The 18,943-nt window shown below is 41.5% G+C and overlaps 1 protein-coding gene across 4 annotated transcripts; it reads right to left on the bottom strand.

Moving 5' to 3' along the window:
• Positions 1–341: 341 nt before the first annotated feature.
• On the bottom strand, positions 342–18,780 carry GRB2 (growth factor receptor bound protein 2). Of its 4 annotated transcripts, none has more exons than XM_053453517.1 (7): positions 18,630–18,725; positions 16,319–16,433; positions 4,537–4,753; positions 2,123–2,220; positions 1,893–2,015; positions 1,558–1,762; positions 342–1,305 (listed from the first exon to the last, which is right to left on the bottom strand). In XM_053453517.1, the coding sequence occupies exons 3-7, from the start codon at positions 4,612–4,614 to the stop codon at positions 1,120–1,122; spliced, it is 690 nt and encodes a 229-aa protein (XP_053309492.1). In that variant the 5' UTR covers positions 4,615–4,753; positions 16,319–16,433; positions 18,630–18,725; the 3' UTR covers positions 342–1,119. The 4 variants fall into 4 exon arrangements, with proteins under 4 accessions (XP_053309492.1, XP_053309495.1, XP_053309494.1 ...); XM_053453520.1 differs by having other exon boundaries at positions 1,594–1,762; XM_053453519.1 differs by having other exon boundaries at positions 16,338–16,433.
• Between the last annotated feature and the right edge of the window lie 163 nt (positions 18,781–18,943).

Genomic DNA, 18,943 nt, shown 5'->3' with positions numbered 1-18,943 from the left:
GTGCAATTACTTTCATTTAATTGCTTTAAAAAGCTCTGACATCTACAAATCAACCTTTTCCCCTGCTGTACCTCCATAATACAAGTGAAGAGCCAAATTTGGTGGAAGCACGCTGCCCTCTGTCTGCAGAAGTGAAATAAAAGGTTTTCAATAAATAAAGTGGATGGAGCAGGTCAGTTGAACCAGGAATGAATGCCAGCTGTATCTTAGACAAAACATCTGTGCCTTAGTTTAGGAAACACCTGGATGTGCCTGGAGATGCTGAGAAATTGTCTGTCCCGTACAATAAAGCCAGCAACCCCAGGTTTGCATAGAGAGAAAATGACTGGAAATGGCAGCTCTCAATTTTGTATTTTATTTTATAGGCGTGTGTTGTATTTCAGTGCGTTGATAACACACATGCACGATAAGACAGATAAAGAGGAGTGAAGCGGGTGAAACATTAGGAAGAAACAGCAGCAGTGAAGGAAACTTGTTAATTAAAAAAAAGTCTTATTTTCGGTCTTTAATTTAAAGTTATGTTTTGGCATTCTAAATCAAACATCCATTAAACCCCCTCCCCCGCCCACTGAGCCTGTTGGACCCTCAACCCCCCCCAAAAAAAAATTAAAGTTCCATAATGAGCCAAGGGTACTCCCCTTTCCTTCAAAAAAGATGCTGAAAAGCAATTGCACAAAGCACAGCCAGACTCCTGGGATGGTTTCCTCAGATCACGGACCAGTGGGTGTTCACCACTGTTTCTGTAGAGCAGTTTGTGTGTGTGTTTGCAAGTGTGTGTAGCTACCCTGCCCTCACCCCAACCCAGCTTTACTGTCAGTCCATTACCATTCTCTTATATATCACAGGTCTACCTGTGATAGACCCACATTTACAAATGTGTGGCCCAATTACACTATAGTCTGGTTAGCCAAATAGTTAGGGCCTCTCAATCAATTAGTATCCCTAAGCATATACTTTTGTGGTTCCATTTGTCGATAATTTGCCTATAGTTGCAATTCATTCAACTTATCTATACCTAAATAAACTGGTCTTGTGTATCCCTGGTCTTAAAATCAGTCCATACTCTCTTTCCCAGGTAAGCCTGTCTGTGCTCTTCCTTGGCTGCCTTGCAGGCTCTAGTTACAGGTTGCGGTTGACAGGTGTCACATAATTGCGTGGGAACATGCCAGTTTGGCCATGGCAAGTTCCCTTCCACCAGTTCGGATCTGAGTTGTCCACCACTTGGATGAAGTCTCCTCGTCGGAATCCAAGTTCCCCATCTTCCTGGGGATCGAAATCAAACAGCGCCTGCACATAGGTGGGTTGCTGTTGAAGTAAAAGCAAAGAGGTCAGTTGTGATGCTTACAATGATACCGTGTCTAAATCAAATCCATGTCTATTAGAGGTGAGAAGGCACACAAAGAAATCCATTATTTATTTCCCCAAACACTGATTCAAAATGACCATCTCCTCAAGAAAGAAAGATTTGGTAGTAATACAACATGGTGACCCAATAGAACTTGGATTAAAGATCTAAAGATACACTCTCCCCTCCTGATTTCCCACCCCTCTATATACCTGTGGTAAATTCGTTGCTCTTTCTCCCCCGTGTACCTGTGGCACCTGCTCGATGTCACGCAAGAAGATCTGTTGGTTCCGGGATACTGATGTAGACCGATGGTAATCAACTAGCTCATTCAGGGAGTTGAACTTTACAACCCACAGGAAATACTTCCCTGCACCATCTCGCAAAACCTTGAAGTGCTGCACATCATTGCCAAATCTGTAGCAGAAGAACAGTTGTGTATACTTGGGCTTGACATTCTTTACAAATTTTCCTGTCTATTATTCACTACAGATTGAGCAAAATGATCCACCAAAAAACTGTAGTAACTACTTGGACCAAGACTCACTTGACTGATAAAGAGAAGTCTCCTGGTGCACTTTCACTCTCACGGATCAAAAAGGCACCATCGTGTCTTTGCTTACCAAGCATCTCTTCTGCTTTGGCACGTGGAATCTTGCCAAAAAACCACCTGAAGTGGAAAGGGATACACAAAGGAAGTTAAGTACAAAGGTGAATGGGGCAGAGGAGCACCAAAAAGGTGAGGCTAAAGAATTCTGACCCGCACATGGTACTTACGGATGTGGCTTCATCTCAATATAATTTTTGGGAATGAATCCATCTTTTCCGTTGAGTTCAGCTTTGTACCAGTTCTGGTCACACTCTTCATTCAGGACCTATAAAAAGAAAAAAAGCATGTAGTGCAGAGGAACATGTGAAAATTGATGCACGAGAGACAGGGTTTGGGGGATTTATAGTATGTTATAAAAAGTGACAGTGATTTGGGAACTATTGCCATATGTATTTGTCTGCTGTGCAGTGACTACTTAGTAGAATCTGTTTGCCCAGTTTGTCTGCACGTGCATTTTAAGGCTGCCCACTATTTATAAAGAGAAGGCACAATTATATAAAATCACTAATTTGCGATTCTTTTTCTGGCTATGGGTATTTGATACAATGTGCAGCCTGTGGAGACTTCAAAATCGCTTCACATCAATTGTGCATCAACGCTTTTCACAGATCATCTGCAAGCGAATGAGCGGAGGTGTGAAAAGAAAATGACCAAAAGTGATACCTGGAATAAAGAAGCAGAGCCTCAGCACTTCAATGAGGTGAGTTTATGTCACACAACGTTTCGACGCACAGATCTTGAGAAAGACCCGTTGCCTGTGTGAAATTAACTCACCTCACCATTGAAGTGCTGAGCTTCTGCTTCTTTATTCCATATATTTGAGGGACTGGTGGTACCCTGGTTCGTGCACCATCCCATAACTGAGTTCCGTATTCTCACCTTTCGTTGTTGTGTATGTTTTTTTTAAAAGGGATACCTGGCAATCACACATAATAGCCCCCACTTTTCTGGGAAGGCTTTGGACAACATTTTGAAGTGTGTGTGTGGGAATTTGTACCCATTCAGACAAAACAGCATTTGTGGGGTCAGGCACTGATACCGAATGAGAAGGCCTGGCTCACAACTGACATTCCAATTCATCCTAAAAGGTATCCAAATGCGGTTAAGGTCCTACTATGCAGACCGCTCAAGTTCCTCCACACCAAACTCATCAAACCGCATCTTATGGACCTTGTTTTTTTTGCACAGGGGAATAGTCATGCTAGGTTAAGAATATCCCCAAGCTGGTGCCACAAATTTGGAAACATAGCATTCTATAAAATGTCTTTTCATTCTATTGCATTAACTTTACCCTTCACTAGAACTAAGGGGCCCAAACCCTTAAAAACAGCCCCAGACCCTGAACTCAATAATTATAAGGGTGTCCATGTAATATTGGTCATATAGTATAGCTAGAGGCATAAGTATTATTAGGGTGGTGGTTATTCCAGCAATAATGACTACTGATGGAGAAAAGGCACCCTGATTTACTAGGGACCAACTTATGTGATACCAAAGGCTGTAATATTGCATTCTCCATTGTCTAGCGAGTGCTCTGTGGTGCCATAATAGTGCGTCCTGCATGGTTAAGCACGGTTATTGATTATTTGACATCATGCTTATGGGGAATGCGTGTGAATATGCATTACTCAGCAAAGCTAATCTCAATAACTGCATTACCATATTCTCTTCCAGACATAGTTTTACAGTGAAATCGCATATGATAGACTCACAATCTAATCTAAAATGTTTAAATTATTCAGAATATTATATTTCATTCTCGCCTTCTACCACAGGAATAATAATAATGTCATGCAAATATTGGATTACAATGCTATTTCAAAACAGTGCAATTCTTCTGTAATTACCTCAAATATCTTTTGGCGAAATGCATCTTATGTATATTAAGAGTTGTTCTCTAGCCTACTTGTGCCATCTTAAAAATAAAACCAACTTGCAGAACCTACCAACATTAATAACGTATTCATGCATTTCAACTGAAATAGGAAATGGATGTGACAGCTATATGTTGCGTCCAAAAAAGTGAACTGCCTTTGTTTGATTTAAAAGGGGCAGTCTAATGTTCCTGACACCTCTACTATGAATGCATACTATGAGTAACCCCAACCCTAAGTTAAAATGCATTCTTTCTAAATGAAATAAAGCACTTAACACAGACTTTGCTGCCATTTCAATGGGAAGACCGTACTCATGCGCACAGGAATCTACACAGACGCCTTCATGCAGCGTTCAGCAGAGCCAGTGCTGGAGCTGACTAACGGCGAGTAAATCAAGTGCACGGAGATGCATTCGGCCTGCAAGGCACTTCGCTAAGGGACAGGGAAAGGGGCAAAACAATGTTAGTTGTATGATCAAAGTGCATATCAGAGTGTCCCTTTGATTAAGCAACATTCTTATTACAATAGATATTTTGAAAAGGCTGAACTCTTTTTACTTCAGTCCCAATTTAGGCAAAGGAGAAACCTTAACAAACCTGAAACAATTACCTGACAATAATAGGCAGCCTTTTGATCTTGGTTAATTTTACATTACAATTTTTTTTTCTCATAACTAATATCATTGATGGCCAAATGTCACTCACCTTCAGAACGTCCCCTCGCTTGAAACTCAGCTCATCATCTGCTGTGGCTTTGAAGTCATATTTTGCTATGGCCTCCATGGTGACTGCAACTTCTCTGTGGAGGCCACACAAAGAGAAGGGCTGTTCCCCTTTGCTGCTCACACCTTCCGTTTGTCACCAGACTCAGGTTGCTATGAAAGATACTTTTTAGCTTCACTTCAGAAGGAAAAACTGCGGCCTGAAATTACAGGAGGGAGCAATGAGCAAAAGACAGGGCTTTCCGTTCTTCTTTAATTGGGTTTATAACCGTTCAATGATACCAAATGTAAAGACAAATAATTAATATTTGTATCTTTATCTACTTTAACATTCACAACATTGACAAACTAGTCAGGCAGTTTTAAAAGTAATGTGGAAAATGGTGATTAACCACTTCTAATGGTTTATATAAAAAGTTGCTCAATGCAGAATGACCCAGTGACAAAACCTGTTCAATTCAGTGATTCCGTGTTACTTGGCCTCATTGTAGGCCCTGAATTCAACAGCAAATAAAAGTAACTAGAGGGCAGCTCTGGACATATCTAGGCTACAAAGTGCACAAAAGATAAGATGAGCTAAATTCATTTTAAACTCCCTTGAGCTCGGTCTATTTCCTGGTATCTTAGTGCAATTGCTTTTTAGATATATGGATTACCATATGTCACGGTAGAGCCATTACTTAACAACCAGGAACACAAACCTCAAACTTTGGGGGGGGGGACTACAGCTCTCACCATTCCTGCACCAATATATGCCTCTGTACATGTCAAAGCTGAAAATCCTAGGAAAGAGGACTTTCAAAACAACAACAAAGTAAATATATATTTATAATTTAGATTGCAAACTTCTTTTAACAGGGACCTCCTTATCTGGCTCTGTAAGTCAAATTGCTATCCTATTTACTACTTATATCCTGTTCACCCATTGTATAGCACTGCGGTATACGATGGCGCTATATAAAATAAATAACAATGGTTAAAACTGTCAGGGAAAAAAAAAGTGTGGTTGAACAAGACATAGCAAAATGAGTAAAATGCTTCAGTTTCAACCAATTAAAATAATGACATGAGGTTAAAATCAGATACTATTTATACTCCGGGGAACTGAGATAAAATGACATATGTTCTGAATTCTTCTTCTTTTTCCCCACCCCACCCATACAAAGGCTGTGAGAGAACCCACTTCCTCCAAAGCTAGAGCTAATTTACTGGGATGAAATCATTACGCAAGTCCTGAGCACTTAAGATGGCAGCCCCTATGGTGGACACGCTGAATTCCTCATAGCTATACCTTGCTTTCTGAAATCTAAAATAATGGTTGCCTTCTGATACATTGCAGGAAAATTGTTGACAGACAGTAACCATTATCCCATCAGGTATTGTAAGGTTCGTAGGTATACCAATGTCATATGTTTTGTCCTTGGTCTTGTCACGTGTCCTGAATAGTCTGTTTACCGCAAATATTTAGGCTCTTTTGTGTTATAACCTTTAGAATGAAGTAAATGTTTCTCAGCTTCCTCTAAAATGTCTCATTTGTAATGTACTGCCTGTACTCAACTTGAAGCTTATCTTAGTTTCCTAAATACTAGATTTCCCAGACTGCTTTAAGGGACACTCCAGCGATCATATGCACTTCAATGTGTATGATAGCGGAGTGGCCCCTATACATTTCCATGGGGAAGGGGGGTGAATTCTGCAAGATTCCCCCTACTAATTTCCTCTCCCCAGCAATTTGCTGTGCAGGAGATGCGTTCTGCCAACTACCAGCAGTGGCTCTGTGACTGTTGGTCTAACGAGAACCCCTATGCACATGCCCGGTAAGCACTCCCAGTGGTTTTAAACGAGTCAAGCAGCCAATCAGGGGCACAAATCAACTACAGCAGCTTCCACATAAGTCGTTTTTTTATTAGTACTTTAATATGCATTGTTTGTTTAAAGAGTTGCCAGGACACTAGAGTGTTCCTATAAATTGGGTGGATATACTGTATATTAACAACATGGAGGCACTCGAATTATCAGGCGTTATTAGAGTCACTTAGACTGGTTGCGTGGTCAAGGAGGAGCTGTGTGCTGATTAGAGAAATGAGCGCACAGCCGGTAACACACGCAGCATGTCTTAAAAGGAAACACGCTTAAGGGGCTAATTTAACAACAACAACAAAACTATAGATCAAGAGTTAAATACTTGACCACTTTTAAGAAAAGTAAATATATTTTTTAAAAAGTTCCCGACTATGAGCTTACAGAATCACACTTAACATTGCTGAGTCCCACAGGAGCCACTCTCTTTCTAGAAGACTCTAGCTTAAGGAACGTCAGCGCTGACAGATGTAATTTAACCAGTCTTGGCACGGTCACTGGATGAGTAGGTCACAGACAGTACACTTCACCTACTTCATGTCATTTACAGATACCGAGGCAAAAAGCACATCACTGCCCTGGACAATCATGAAAATGCCACTAGAAAGACCTGAGCTTGTAACATTTTAAATCAAGTAAATTACCTAAACCCTTCGCTGGCTAATAATCGCATAAGTTGGGAAAGCTCGGCCAGACCCTGATCCAACCAATATCATCAGTGACATTGTTGTAATAGACTATAAACTTCTCAACAGTAGGGCCCTCTTCTCCTTTTGAACCAGTGTGGATTAATGTGTTAATTTTGTCAAATAATGTGTTAATTTTGACACACATAATTTTGTATTCTTTATGTAAGAGGAAATCTGCTGGCACTCTAAAGAAAAATAACAGATATATATCCATACTTACTTCTTGACAAAGCAAAATACAGTTCATGTGAGGGATAATTTTTAAATAGTTAAATTATCAATATGTTTTCAAATAATCCATGGACTACCTCTTGTCCTAGCTTTAAACGGATACGTCCACGGTTATCTTAAGCCCTTTAGCATGTATTACTAAAGACCCTCATTTGTGCCGTTAGCCTCGGCTTGACTATGGTACCTGAAGTCCTGTTGTGTCCTTATTTAAGTCCACCTAATGTCTATATTACTTGAGAATTATTTTATTAAACTAAATGTATCCTTCATGGCAAATATAGTAAGTGCTAAAAATGTCCACTGTTAAAAAGTGGTACCACATTTATGGAATTGGTTTTCTCAATAAACTCAAATTAAACTGAGTAAAGCCGAGTCAATATCAAGGAACCAGGCTAGAGACATCACAGCTTATTTGATAAATATCAAATGCGGTAAATTCAATTTACATTGGTTTAACTGTCAAGATACTTGCCTCAACTCTAAATTAGCACTTATCCGGTTGTGTTTTAATGTGAGGTTCCATGGGGGAGAAATTGTTCTCAAAATGCATTAGAAACCAGTGCCGTATACAGCAATATAGGTATGCAGTATAGCTATGACAAAAACCTGGTTTCCTCTCATTTAGTTCCAATAAACTCCCTTTTTCTGTATACATGTCGGCTGCCATTGCTCTCAGTCAGGTGATTTTTTTGGTGACTTGCCCTGCGCAAACCACATTGAGCCGATTCTTTATGGCAATGCTAATGAAGTCTGTTCCTCTGTAGACCTTTATCAGTCAGATTTCCAGCTGGGTGATTAAGACGGATTATAGTATCGTTTATTAGAGGCAGTGTGATAAAATGACAGCGTGTTTTTGTAGAATGGTGTGAAATATTAGCAGAGCACACATTCAAAAGGCTACTTATGCAGCTGCCTGAAAATATTATGCCAAAACTAGAACAGTTAAAAACAAAATACTGATACTAGTAACGAAATTTGTAACTAGTAATAAAAAATGGTGTGAGTAGCGGTCTTTAGACCCGCCTTTGGGCAAGTATTTTATCAGAGCAGATTTACAGCAGGTAATCAAATCTACCTTACAACTACACCAGCCCAGTGACTTCTGTGTTTTGTACAAGGAAGTGCTGCAGCTCCAAACCGTGATCATACTAAACGAGAACTGTTGCAGCCATGGCGTTAAACATAATCAAGATAGTACGTTAAAGCTAAATATAGCTTTTACTTTTACAGAAGCTTTAATGTTAATGGATATGAGTGTTACCTCAGAACCATTTTTTTTTTTATACAACAGGCATGTTTTCCCACGCCAAGCCTTTGCAGGAGATGCATTTGGCCAAACGCATCTCGTGCTCTGAATCGTGCACCTCCTTCCAGCTCTTGCAATCGCTCGTGCAAGATTTCCAAGGGGTCTGACATGGTGCGCATTTGGTGCTCCGACTACATTTAAGCAGCTAAAACTGTCAGTAATCGTATAGTGGCTATTATGCAGCTGTATTATATTCACCAAAACAAAAACACACATGAAATGTACACTTTATGGACAAAAGTATTGGGACACCTGACCATTACACCATCAGGGACTTTTATGACATTTTAAATACATATATAAGTATATAGTTGGTACCCCTTTGCAGCTATAACAGCTTTCACTTTTCTGGGAAGGTTTTCCGCAAGATTTTGGAGTGTTTGTTGGAATGTTTTCCCATTCACCCAGTAGAGCATTTGTGAGGTCAGGCACCGATGTTGGATGAGAAGGCCCGGCTTGCAATCTCCATTCCGGTTCATCCCAAAGTTGATCGATGTGGTTGAGGTCAGGGCTCTGTGTGGGTCACTCAAGTTCTTCCACACCAACACACATCCAACCAAGTCTCTGTGCACCTGGTTTTGTGCACTGGGAAATAGTCATTAATTTTCTTCTGGCATCCGTCAAACCCAGACCCATTAGACTAACAGAGAACGTTTCCACTGCTCCAGAGTCCAGTGGCGATGTGCTTTACACCATTCAATCTAATGCTTGGCATTCTACTTGGTGATGCGAGGCTTGCATGCAGCTGCTCGTCCATGGAAACCCACTCCATGAAGCTCCCGCCGCACAGTTTTGGTGCTGATATTAGTTCCAGTAGAAGTTTGTAACTAACGCACTACGTACATTAGCACTTGGTGATCCAGCTCTGTGACTTTACGTGGTTGAGTTGCTGCCGTTCCTAAGCGCATACACTTTCCAATAATACCACTTACAGTTGACAGTGGAATATCTAGCAGGGGTTAAATTTCACCAACTGACTTATTGCAAAGAGGGCAGCCTATCACAGCACCACACTTGAATTCACCGAGCTTTTCAGAACGACCCATTTTTTCCACAAACGTTCGTAACTGCATGGCTAGGTGCGTAAGTTTATACACCCGTGTCAATGGGTCCGATTGAAACACCCGATTTCAATAATTAAGATGTATGTCCAAATACTTTTGCTCATATGGTGTACCTACCAAGTTTTTTTTTAATACGCATTAACGTTTGATGAGGTTATTTGGAACAGTAACACAAAACCATGAAGTTGGAAAAATCACAATAAATAACTTGACTTCGCAGAATCCCTCACCTCGATATGCTTGCAGCATTCCTTGCTGTTTTTAGATCAATGTACGTTTGTGAATAGACTATAAAGTTCCACAAGTTTATATTGTTAAGGACAGTAGACTGGCCCTTCAACGTGGCACTACTAGCAAATCAAATACATTTTGTGTACTGAGGCTAACATGCATCTCCTTATCCCGTTCTTACAAAAGGTTGTCTTAACCAATCAGAACCGGATGACAGTGACTTACAGTTTTACATACCGCAGCCTCCTAAAGTATAATGTCCCAAATCAGATCTACCGATGGAGAATGCCTATTGAAGTACATAGCACGAAAGGATTTCAATATGTTCAATAACTTACACAAAATAAAAAAAATTCCTTCCACCATCCCCTCTGTAGTTCTGGCTGATGAAGCAGCCAATCGCTGGCAGGAAACAGCACCAGTGATATTACTGCAAGCACTTTCAGAGTTCTTTTTAAAAATAAAGTGCATACGCTGGCCGGAGTGTCTCTCGAAAATTAAACTTGCCTGTAGAGCTGAAACAACGAATCGATAAAATCGATAATAATCGATAACGGAAATCATCGATAACGATTTCCGTTATCGATTAATCGAGTGATCAATTCGTTGTTGGAGCACTCGGCTCCTTTTACTTACCTCCGCGAGCGTTCCCCGCTTCTGCTACATGCTCTGCAGTCTCCGCCTTCTAGCTACGTGACGGATGTGACGCGTTCCGGAGGTAAGTATTCTGCACAGATCGCACAGAGCGAATCGCTCTGTGCGAATGGAGCCACTCGCACAGAGCGATTCGCACAGAGCGGTTCGCTCTGTGCGAGTGGCTCCATTCGCACAGAGCGGTTCGCTCTGTGCGAGTGGCTCCATTCGCACAGAGCGGTTCGCTCTGTGCGAGTGGCTCCATTCGCACAGAGCGGTTCGCTCTGTGCGAGTGGCTCCATTCGCACAGAGCGGTTCGCTCTGTGCGAGTGGCTCCATTCGCACAGAGCGGTTCGTGAGTGTGGGTGCAGGGCAGAGTGGGGGTGGGGGTGCAGGGCAGAGTGGGGGTGGGGGGTGCAGGGCAGGAGACTGGGTGCAGGGCAGAGTGGGGGTGGGGATGCAGGGTGTGAGTGTGGGTGCAGAGCAGAGTGGGAGACTGGGTGCAGGGCAGAGTGGGGGTGGGGATGCAGGGCAGGGTGTGAGTGTGGGTGCAGGGCAGAGTGGGTGCAGGGCAGAGTGTGAGTGTGGGGGCAGGGCAGAATGTGGGGGCAGGGCTGGGTGCAGGGCAGAGTTAGAGACTGGGTGCAGGGGCACAGTGCAAAGTGCTGGGTGCAAAGTGCCAGTGCTGGGTGCAAAGTGCCAGGGCTGGGTGCAAAGTGCTGGGTGCAAAGTGCCAGGGCTGGGTGCAAAGTGCAAAGTGCTGGTGCAAAGTGCTGAATGCTGGGTGCAAAGTGCTGGATGCAAAGTGCCAGGGCTGGGGCAAAGTGCTGGGTGCAAAGTGCTGGGTGCAAAGTGCCAGGGCTGGGTGCAAAGTGCTGGGTGCAAAGTGCTGGGTGCAAAGTGCTGGGTGCAAAGTGCTGGGTGCAAAGTGCAAAGTGCTGGGGCAAAGTTTCTTGAACAGTAATAGTCCACCTCTTTTCAGAATGTTTGGGGTTATTTTGTTTCATAAATATTGTGTTTGGGTTCTTGTACTTTGAAAATATTGTTTTTTATTACATCATAACAAAATAAGAATGTTAATGTAAATTTTAAGTTGTTTTTTAACATCCAGTTCATTAAATTCTTTTAAATAAACGAAAAATTTGCATATTGTTTTTTTTATCCGATTAATCGATTAATCGAAAAAATAATCGGCCGATTAATCGATTATTAAAATAATCGTTAGTTGCAGCCCTACTTGCCTGTTCACTATTAAGAGAAAACTGGAGAAACTATCAAACAAAACAGTTGACTGAAAGCACATGAAAACATTGTGAATCCGGTACCCTATGCTTTCCCGTGGGCACATACATTACATGATCCGCGGGGTACCTCATGGCACGTGTTTCACTGCCCCCCCCACAGGGAAGCATAGGGTGATGGATTCACGATGGCAGAATATAGGCAGCAGCGTGGGAAGTCTCCACAAGGTGAGAAGGGGATCAGTGTTTGTGTATGTATGTGTTTGTATAGAGCTAGAGTCAGTGTTTGTATGTGTATACGATAATGTCAGTGTGTATAGTGCTGGAATCATTTTGTGACACTAAAGTATTCACTTACAGACTGACTCTGACACTATAGTATACACACTGACTGATTCCAGCACAATACATACATACTGACTCCAGCACTATACATACATACATACACACTGACTCCAGCACTATACATACATACATACATACACACTGACTCCAGCACTATACATACATACACGCTGACTGACTCCAGCACTATACATACATACACGCTGACTGACTCCAGCACGATACATACATACACGCTGACTGACTCCAGCACGATACATACATACACGCTGACTGACTCCAGCACGATACATACATACACGCTGACTGACTCCAGCACGATACATACATACACGCTGACTGACTCCAGCACGATACATACATACACGCTGACTGACTCCAGCACTATACATACATACACGCTGACTGACTCCAGCACTATACATACATACACGCTGACTGACTCCAGCACGATACATACATACACGCTGACTGACTCCAGCACGATACATACATACACGCTGACTGACTCCAGCACTATACATACATACATACACACTGACTCCAGCACGATACATACATACACGCTGACTGACTCCAGCACGATACATACATACACACCGACTGACTCCAGCATGATACATACATTCACACTGACTGACTCCAGCACAATACATACATACACACTGACTGACTCCAGCACTATACACACACACACACACACACTGACTGACTCCAGCACTATACATACATACACACTGACTGACTCCAGCACTATACACACACACACACACACACTGACTGACTCCAGCACTATACATACATACACACTGACTGACTCCAGCACTATACATACATACACACTGACTCCAGCACGATACATACACACACACTGACTGACTCCAGCATTATACATACATACACACCGACTCCAGCACGATACATACATACACACACACACACTGACTGACTGACTCCAGCACTATACATACATACACACTGACTAGAACATTATAGTATAGCGACTGCCCCTAGCACTAGACAAAAACACATATACAAACTAATTTAGCGTGTGAGTTTATACTGTAGTTTCAGAGTCAGTGTGCATGTATTATGTATTATGCTAGGGGCAGTGTGTGCATGCATATACAGTAGTGCATGTATAGTGCTGGAGTCAGTCTGTGTGTGTCTTTGTATACCGTAGTGCCAGAGTCAGTGTGTATATATGTATATTGCTAGAATCAGTGTCTGTGTGAGTAAATGCATAGTCCCAGAGTCAGTTAGGTATACTGTATTGTAGTGCCAGATTCAGTGTGTACGTGTGCATTTGTATTTATGTACAGTGTTAGCCAGAACAAGCGTATATTGTTGGATAGTGTGTGCATGAGTATAAGAGTGCGGTGTTCGTGTAAAAGGGGTTGTGCATGTTACGGTACGGCATTAGAATAAGTGAACGTCAGCATAGTGTATGTTTGTGTGTTGATAAGTGTAGTATAGGTTAGGTGTGTGTTACACTATGGTGTTAAAGTCAAAAAAAATAATGGTTAAATAAGATTGAGTTTTTATGATGAAATACCCTTTGTTATTAAGAGGTTAATTGTTGGACTGTACAAAGTGGTGCAGCACTGAAGATTGTCAATAAAACGTAAAAAGCTTGTCAGTAACCTTGTCAGTAAGGCTAAAAGAAAGAGGAAACCACTGTGGTATTGTGCAGAAGCGGTGCATATGTTAAAAAAAGAAAGCAGTAGAAAAGTGGAAGCATTTAGAAAATATAAGCGCTCAGAACCAGGACTCTGCAAACTACAGACACGTAAGTTATGCCAGTAGCTGGGAAACTAACCCAAGATAATAGACCAGGGCAGAAGACCAGATTTTAGTAGGGCTTCTAACACTGTCTCTCATAGAACACGGATTAGTTTGTATGTTATAATAAACAGATAAGACAAAGAAAGTTAATGGGGAATATTCAGAAGAAGATGGTCTTGCTGCTAGTGTGGTACCTTTTTTTTTTTAGTATCCTTATCAGTGATACTAAAAACAGGTCTCAACAGTCTGCAACAAAGTAGACATTTCTGGTGGAATAAGCCAAATGACTAGGTAAATTAAAATAAAGATTGAGTGTGTGGCAGCTGCAGTTTAATGTTGATAAATATAAGATAATGCACTTGGGACATAAAAAACCTAAAGGCAAAATAAAGCATTAAGGGGCATTGTGACAAGGACCTAGGGGAAATTTAAGCGGCAAATATCACATGACAACAAGGTAGTCACCTAGGATCGCCCACTGAGGTTCAAAATGATAAATGTGATGCAATCAAGATAGCAATCAATGAAATCCCATTAGAGAGATTGTAATTTCATGATGTTGTGGTAATGATCTAAAGAGGGTGTCATTTCCTGGAGCTTCAATGATCCCATCTGTTCACAGAGATCCGACCACCGGCAAAATGCTTTTACTAATTGAGATAGCACCAAAGAAAGCATTTTATGGCAATCGCATAAAGTTTTTAGCATGCACTAACTGTTTAAAGTAAACGTAAAGGTTTCCTTTCCAGATCCCAGCAAACATTGCACAAAACGTATGCTTTCTGACAGGGAAAGAAACGCAATACAAGCTTTTGAACCTTTACATCCTAAACTGCCACGCCTCTCTCTTCAAAACATAGTGTGACATCCTAAGAGAAGACTTATCTCCTCATCTATAAAAGCAACCATTTCTCCGGTTTGTTTCCAAGGTCCTAAGTACAGTAAACTTCATTATGCTCAAGCAATAAGGCAACACAAGAAATCACACACTGAACTTATGCACTATGAAGGCCCATCTGGAAAGGAGCTCGTATGGGAGTAGTCCTTCACAATGCTTTGTTTAGAGAGTTTAAATTACCGGTGTCTTACAGGACAGTTTTGGTTTCAAATCCGTGACATCATCATTATACGATGGAGGTCCAACATCAGCTTCTGCTGTAGGAAGAACTTTGCTAACCATGTATAATGTGTAGTGAAACCAATGGGGTTCCTGTAGTCTCCTAGATGAATTAGACATTACACAGGGCCGGTTCAGCCCTTCTTGCAGGAAAAATCTTACCAGCACCAGCCCTTCATAACTGAAGCTGCTACCTCTCTTTAAAGGGCTCTCCTTCATGCAAAGTAATACAGAACATGTTCACCTCATGGATTCTGCACAGTAACTTGGCATCGAGAGCAGACGTAATATATGCCCCTATATTAGGACAATGTTTTTTATTGCATTGATACCATGGAGAGGAACAAGGCATCTAAAGTAAAGCATTGCCATGTATAGAAACAATTAGGAAATAGTGTAATATATTAAGGTATCTAATGACTACTTACAATATAATTCAATGTGCCTGCTTTCACACGGCTTCATTTCTCCAGCAATGAAGGGCCAGATCTAGCCATACAAAACCAAACTTAAAGCAAACAGAAGGAAGTTCCTCTTCCTGATTAAAATGGGGAACTACTACTGATAACAGGGGGCACCAGCACTCCGCGTGTCCTTGACATAGGACATTACACTGAAGCAACAAATCTATGCAATTTATTGAATAAAAAGGTAGCTATATTAATAATAAGTTCTGAAAAAAACAAGCTACACATCAAAAAACAAATTAAATATCAAACAACTCAGTCTACAAACTCTGACCCAAACATACAGATGTCCCGTCGATGTTGAGAAATAAGAAAAACAACATGTATTGCATATTTAAGCCTACATAAAGACATTCAATACCATTTTGCATCTGGGCAGACCAGGTTATTGTGACCCTTTAATATTTTATCATTTCATGGCAGCCGTTAAAAGTTTCACCTCCTTGCTTAGCGTTTGCACCCAGGAAGATTCCTTGAACACAACTGCTCATTCTATGTGTGTGTGTGTGTGTGTGTGTGTGTGTGTATATATATATACACACACACACACAGAAATAAGGTGACTTGGAAAAGGTCTCCTACGATATCACAAAGTGATATTTTATATTAATACACCCAAACTCCAATTCATTGTAAAGCCACAAGAGTTTGTTTTCAAATATCATACACTATAACATTCAGTAATATGATAGAATAGCTAAGCGGCCTGAATACATCTAGAAAACACTGCACTCAACTACCACTTCATTTCCCCCACAACGCATGTACAAATTGGCACATAACACAAATCATTAACCTTTTGCAGTTCATCCAACATGCAAATTATCCTCTGATGCTTTGTCCAATATTTCCTTCAAAAAGTAGGTCTCTTGCCTCCAGGATGGCCACTGGATGTATCCATTTCTAAATCTCTATAATCAAAGAAATGCAAAAATGAAGTTCCCGAGCATCCCTAGCAGCACTTCTCATTCCGCCAGCAGCATCAGTTACATCCGGTGATCTTTCACACAGATGTTCTTAAAGCAGGGTAAATCTAGCACTGTGCTCCTCTCTCACGGAAACCGATACACAATAACGGAGTCACATCATCAGACTAAAGGAACACACAGGTAAACCTGTAACTCATTCTTCCTGAAGGAAATTGGCAAACCCTTGAAAAGCTGAAATGATCACATCTTACACCACGCGGCAGCGTTATCTACCTTCCCCATCTAGAAGTTGCTTGTTCTGCCCCTACTTCCTTTACAAGTTACTTTTTCCTCCTTATTTCTAGATGAGGTCAGGTTGTTTATGTGGCTGATCCTGACTCTTCAAATACATTTCATTTGTTTTGTTTCCCATCCCACAGTGCAATCTTTCATATCTCACTTTCCACCATAACCCCTAAAGGAACGTTCTCCGCGACCCCTTGTGCCTTAAACTCAACAAACTGTCTCACACCATGCCACATGTCATGACATAGTTCTTAACGGTATCATCGGTGGCACCTATTTGCACTTTTGTATATCGATCTCTAGGCATGTATTCCAACAGGCCGGCATAAAAAGACAAAACCATTTCCAGGTCCCACATCTCTCAACAATCTTTCCCAACAATGCTGTTCGCTTGCAATCCCCTTATTTCATCATCTTCAAATGCACCCTGTCCATGATTCTCTCTCCCTCTGTCTGAACTCTGCACTTCTTGGTTATTTAAAAGTGTTGAAGAAACAAATTCAATCAATCCAGTCAGTTACAGAATATCCACTTTATGTTTAATCCTAATTTGTAAATGTATCTAAAAGAGATACATATTGGCACACTGCAGTTATGTGCTCTAGTTTAAGGAAGTCCTTCCTCACACCACAGCATGCTTTCCATAATCTGAGTAAAAAAGGGTTTTTAGAATACTTTACTTCTGCAGTCCATGGGAAAACAGATATTTAACTGGCAGTAATTAACGTGCCCCAAATTATAGAATCTAGGCCTATTATGATAATCGGATAACTCCCATAACCTACATTTCCAAAAAATAAAAATAAATACTTAAAATGCCCTTCTTATAAACAGCCAAGCAGAATTGTACTTAAAGTTTGGTCTGCCCTGGGCTTTTTCTATAGTGAATCTTTTCCCCGTTTACTATCTCATGGAAACTTACTTGATTTAGCTACAACCGCTTGACGCTGCATTCTACTGGAAAGCCTGTTACCTACAGCTAGTCCCGAAAGTTTCTTGCGTTAGGAGTCAACGGGCTGTTAAACTGCGCAAGATTGCAGAAACTTAATTAAGGAGCCAACTACAAAACGAGTAGTGACAAACTATCACGCCTTAACTTTACATCACTCTTCTGTCCCAGAGGTGCTTCTCCAATCGTGCCTTATCAGTTTTGGCCTCTATTCACCCAACCTGTTATTTTAGCCCATATTTCACTAGAAAGCTTAACAACACTCAGCGGCGCTATACAAGAAGAACCGACATTGTAAAATTAAACGGTAGCATTATAAATGTAGATACACATGAATAAGAGGTAATGGCGGCATATGTTTTATAATCGCACAGGTCAGGGCTATTGTCTTTCTATCTAAGCATACGAAGCACTGCCTCTGTATAACAACCACTCAACAGTCATCACTGCCACATAAAAAAAAAAATCAATTGTGGATATTGATGCCGCTCCCTGCCCCCATACACATAACTGTCATGCTTCCCTTTCAAATTCAAACCAGGTTCTCCCTTAACTACCCAGCGTGTCATCTACGAGACACTGATGGTACGGACACCCAACAAAGCCTGTCATGGGTGGATACTCAGTGGTGCGGTCGGCCCATTAGACTCTAATGATCAAGTCAAAACCATTTGACACCACCCATGATCCCATCCTAGTAACTGCCTTCATATAATTCATCCTTCTCCTCCCCAGCCCTCTGTAATGTATTCGTGAATAAACACATGGAAGACACCGCTGCTTTATCTCCTCTGACTCGGTGCTTCTACCTCCGGTACTTCCCTTCTACTGAACCCACTCGGCTTTCGGTATACACCCACTGCCATTTTCTTTCTAGTACGGTTTCTATGTCTTAGAATATATATCAACCACCCAACGGTATTTCGCCCCTTCCCCTGTCTCACCCTAATCAGCGGAGCCGCGTCTGCTCTGTCTTTCCGGCCGCTTCCGCTCCGCCCCGGGGCAGATCCTCCCGCGAGACTTCCGGGATAGCGTCAGATCCTTCGTGCTCACTCACGCTTACGTGCATTCGTCACTAATTTAGCGATGTCTTTTCTGGCGAAGCTAACAGCGCCATGTTTGATATGGGTCCCACCTATGTATAGCCAAAAAGTGAGACATGGATAATAATATAAGTACTGCAACCTAACAACACGAGTGAGCGCAAACTGGGCAAGACGTCGGGTATTTAATTCTTTAAAACGCCAAAAGCCTCTAA

The sequence above is a fragment of the Spea bombifrons genome, chromosome 13 (assembly GCF_027358695.1).
Source record: "Spea bombifrons isolate aSpeBom1 chromosome 13, aSpeBom1.2.pri, whole genome shotgun sequence".
Classification (NCBI taxonomy): domain Eukaryota; kingdom Metazoa; phylum Chordata; class Amphibia; order Anura; family Pelobatidae; genus Spea; species Spea bombifrons.
Note: the sequence above shows the minus strand (reverse complement) of the source record. Positions and strands in the feature narration are given on the sequence as shown.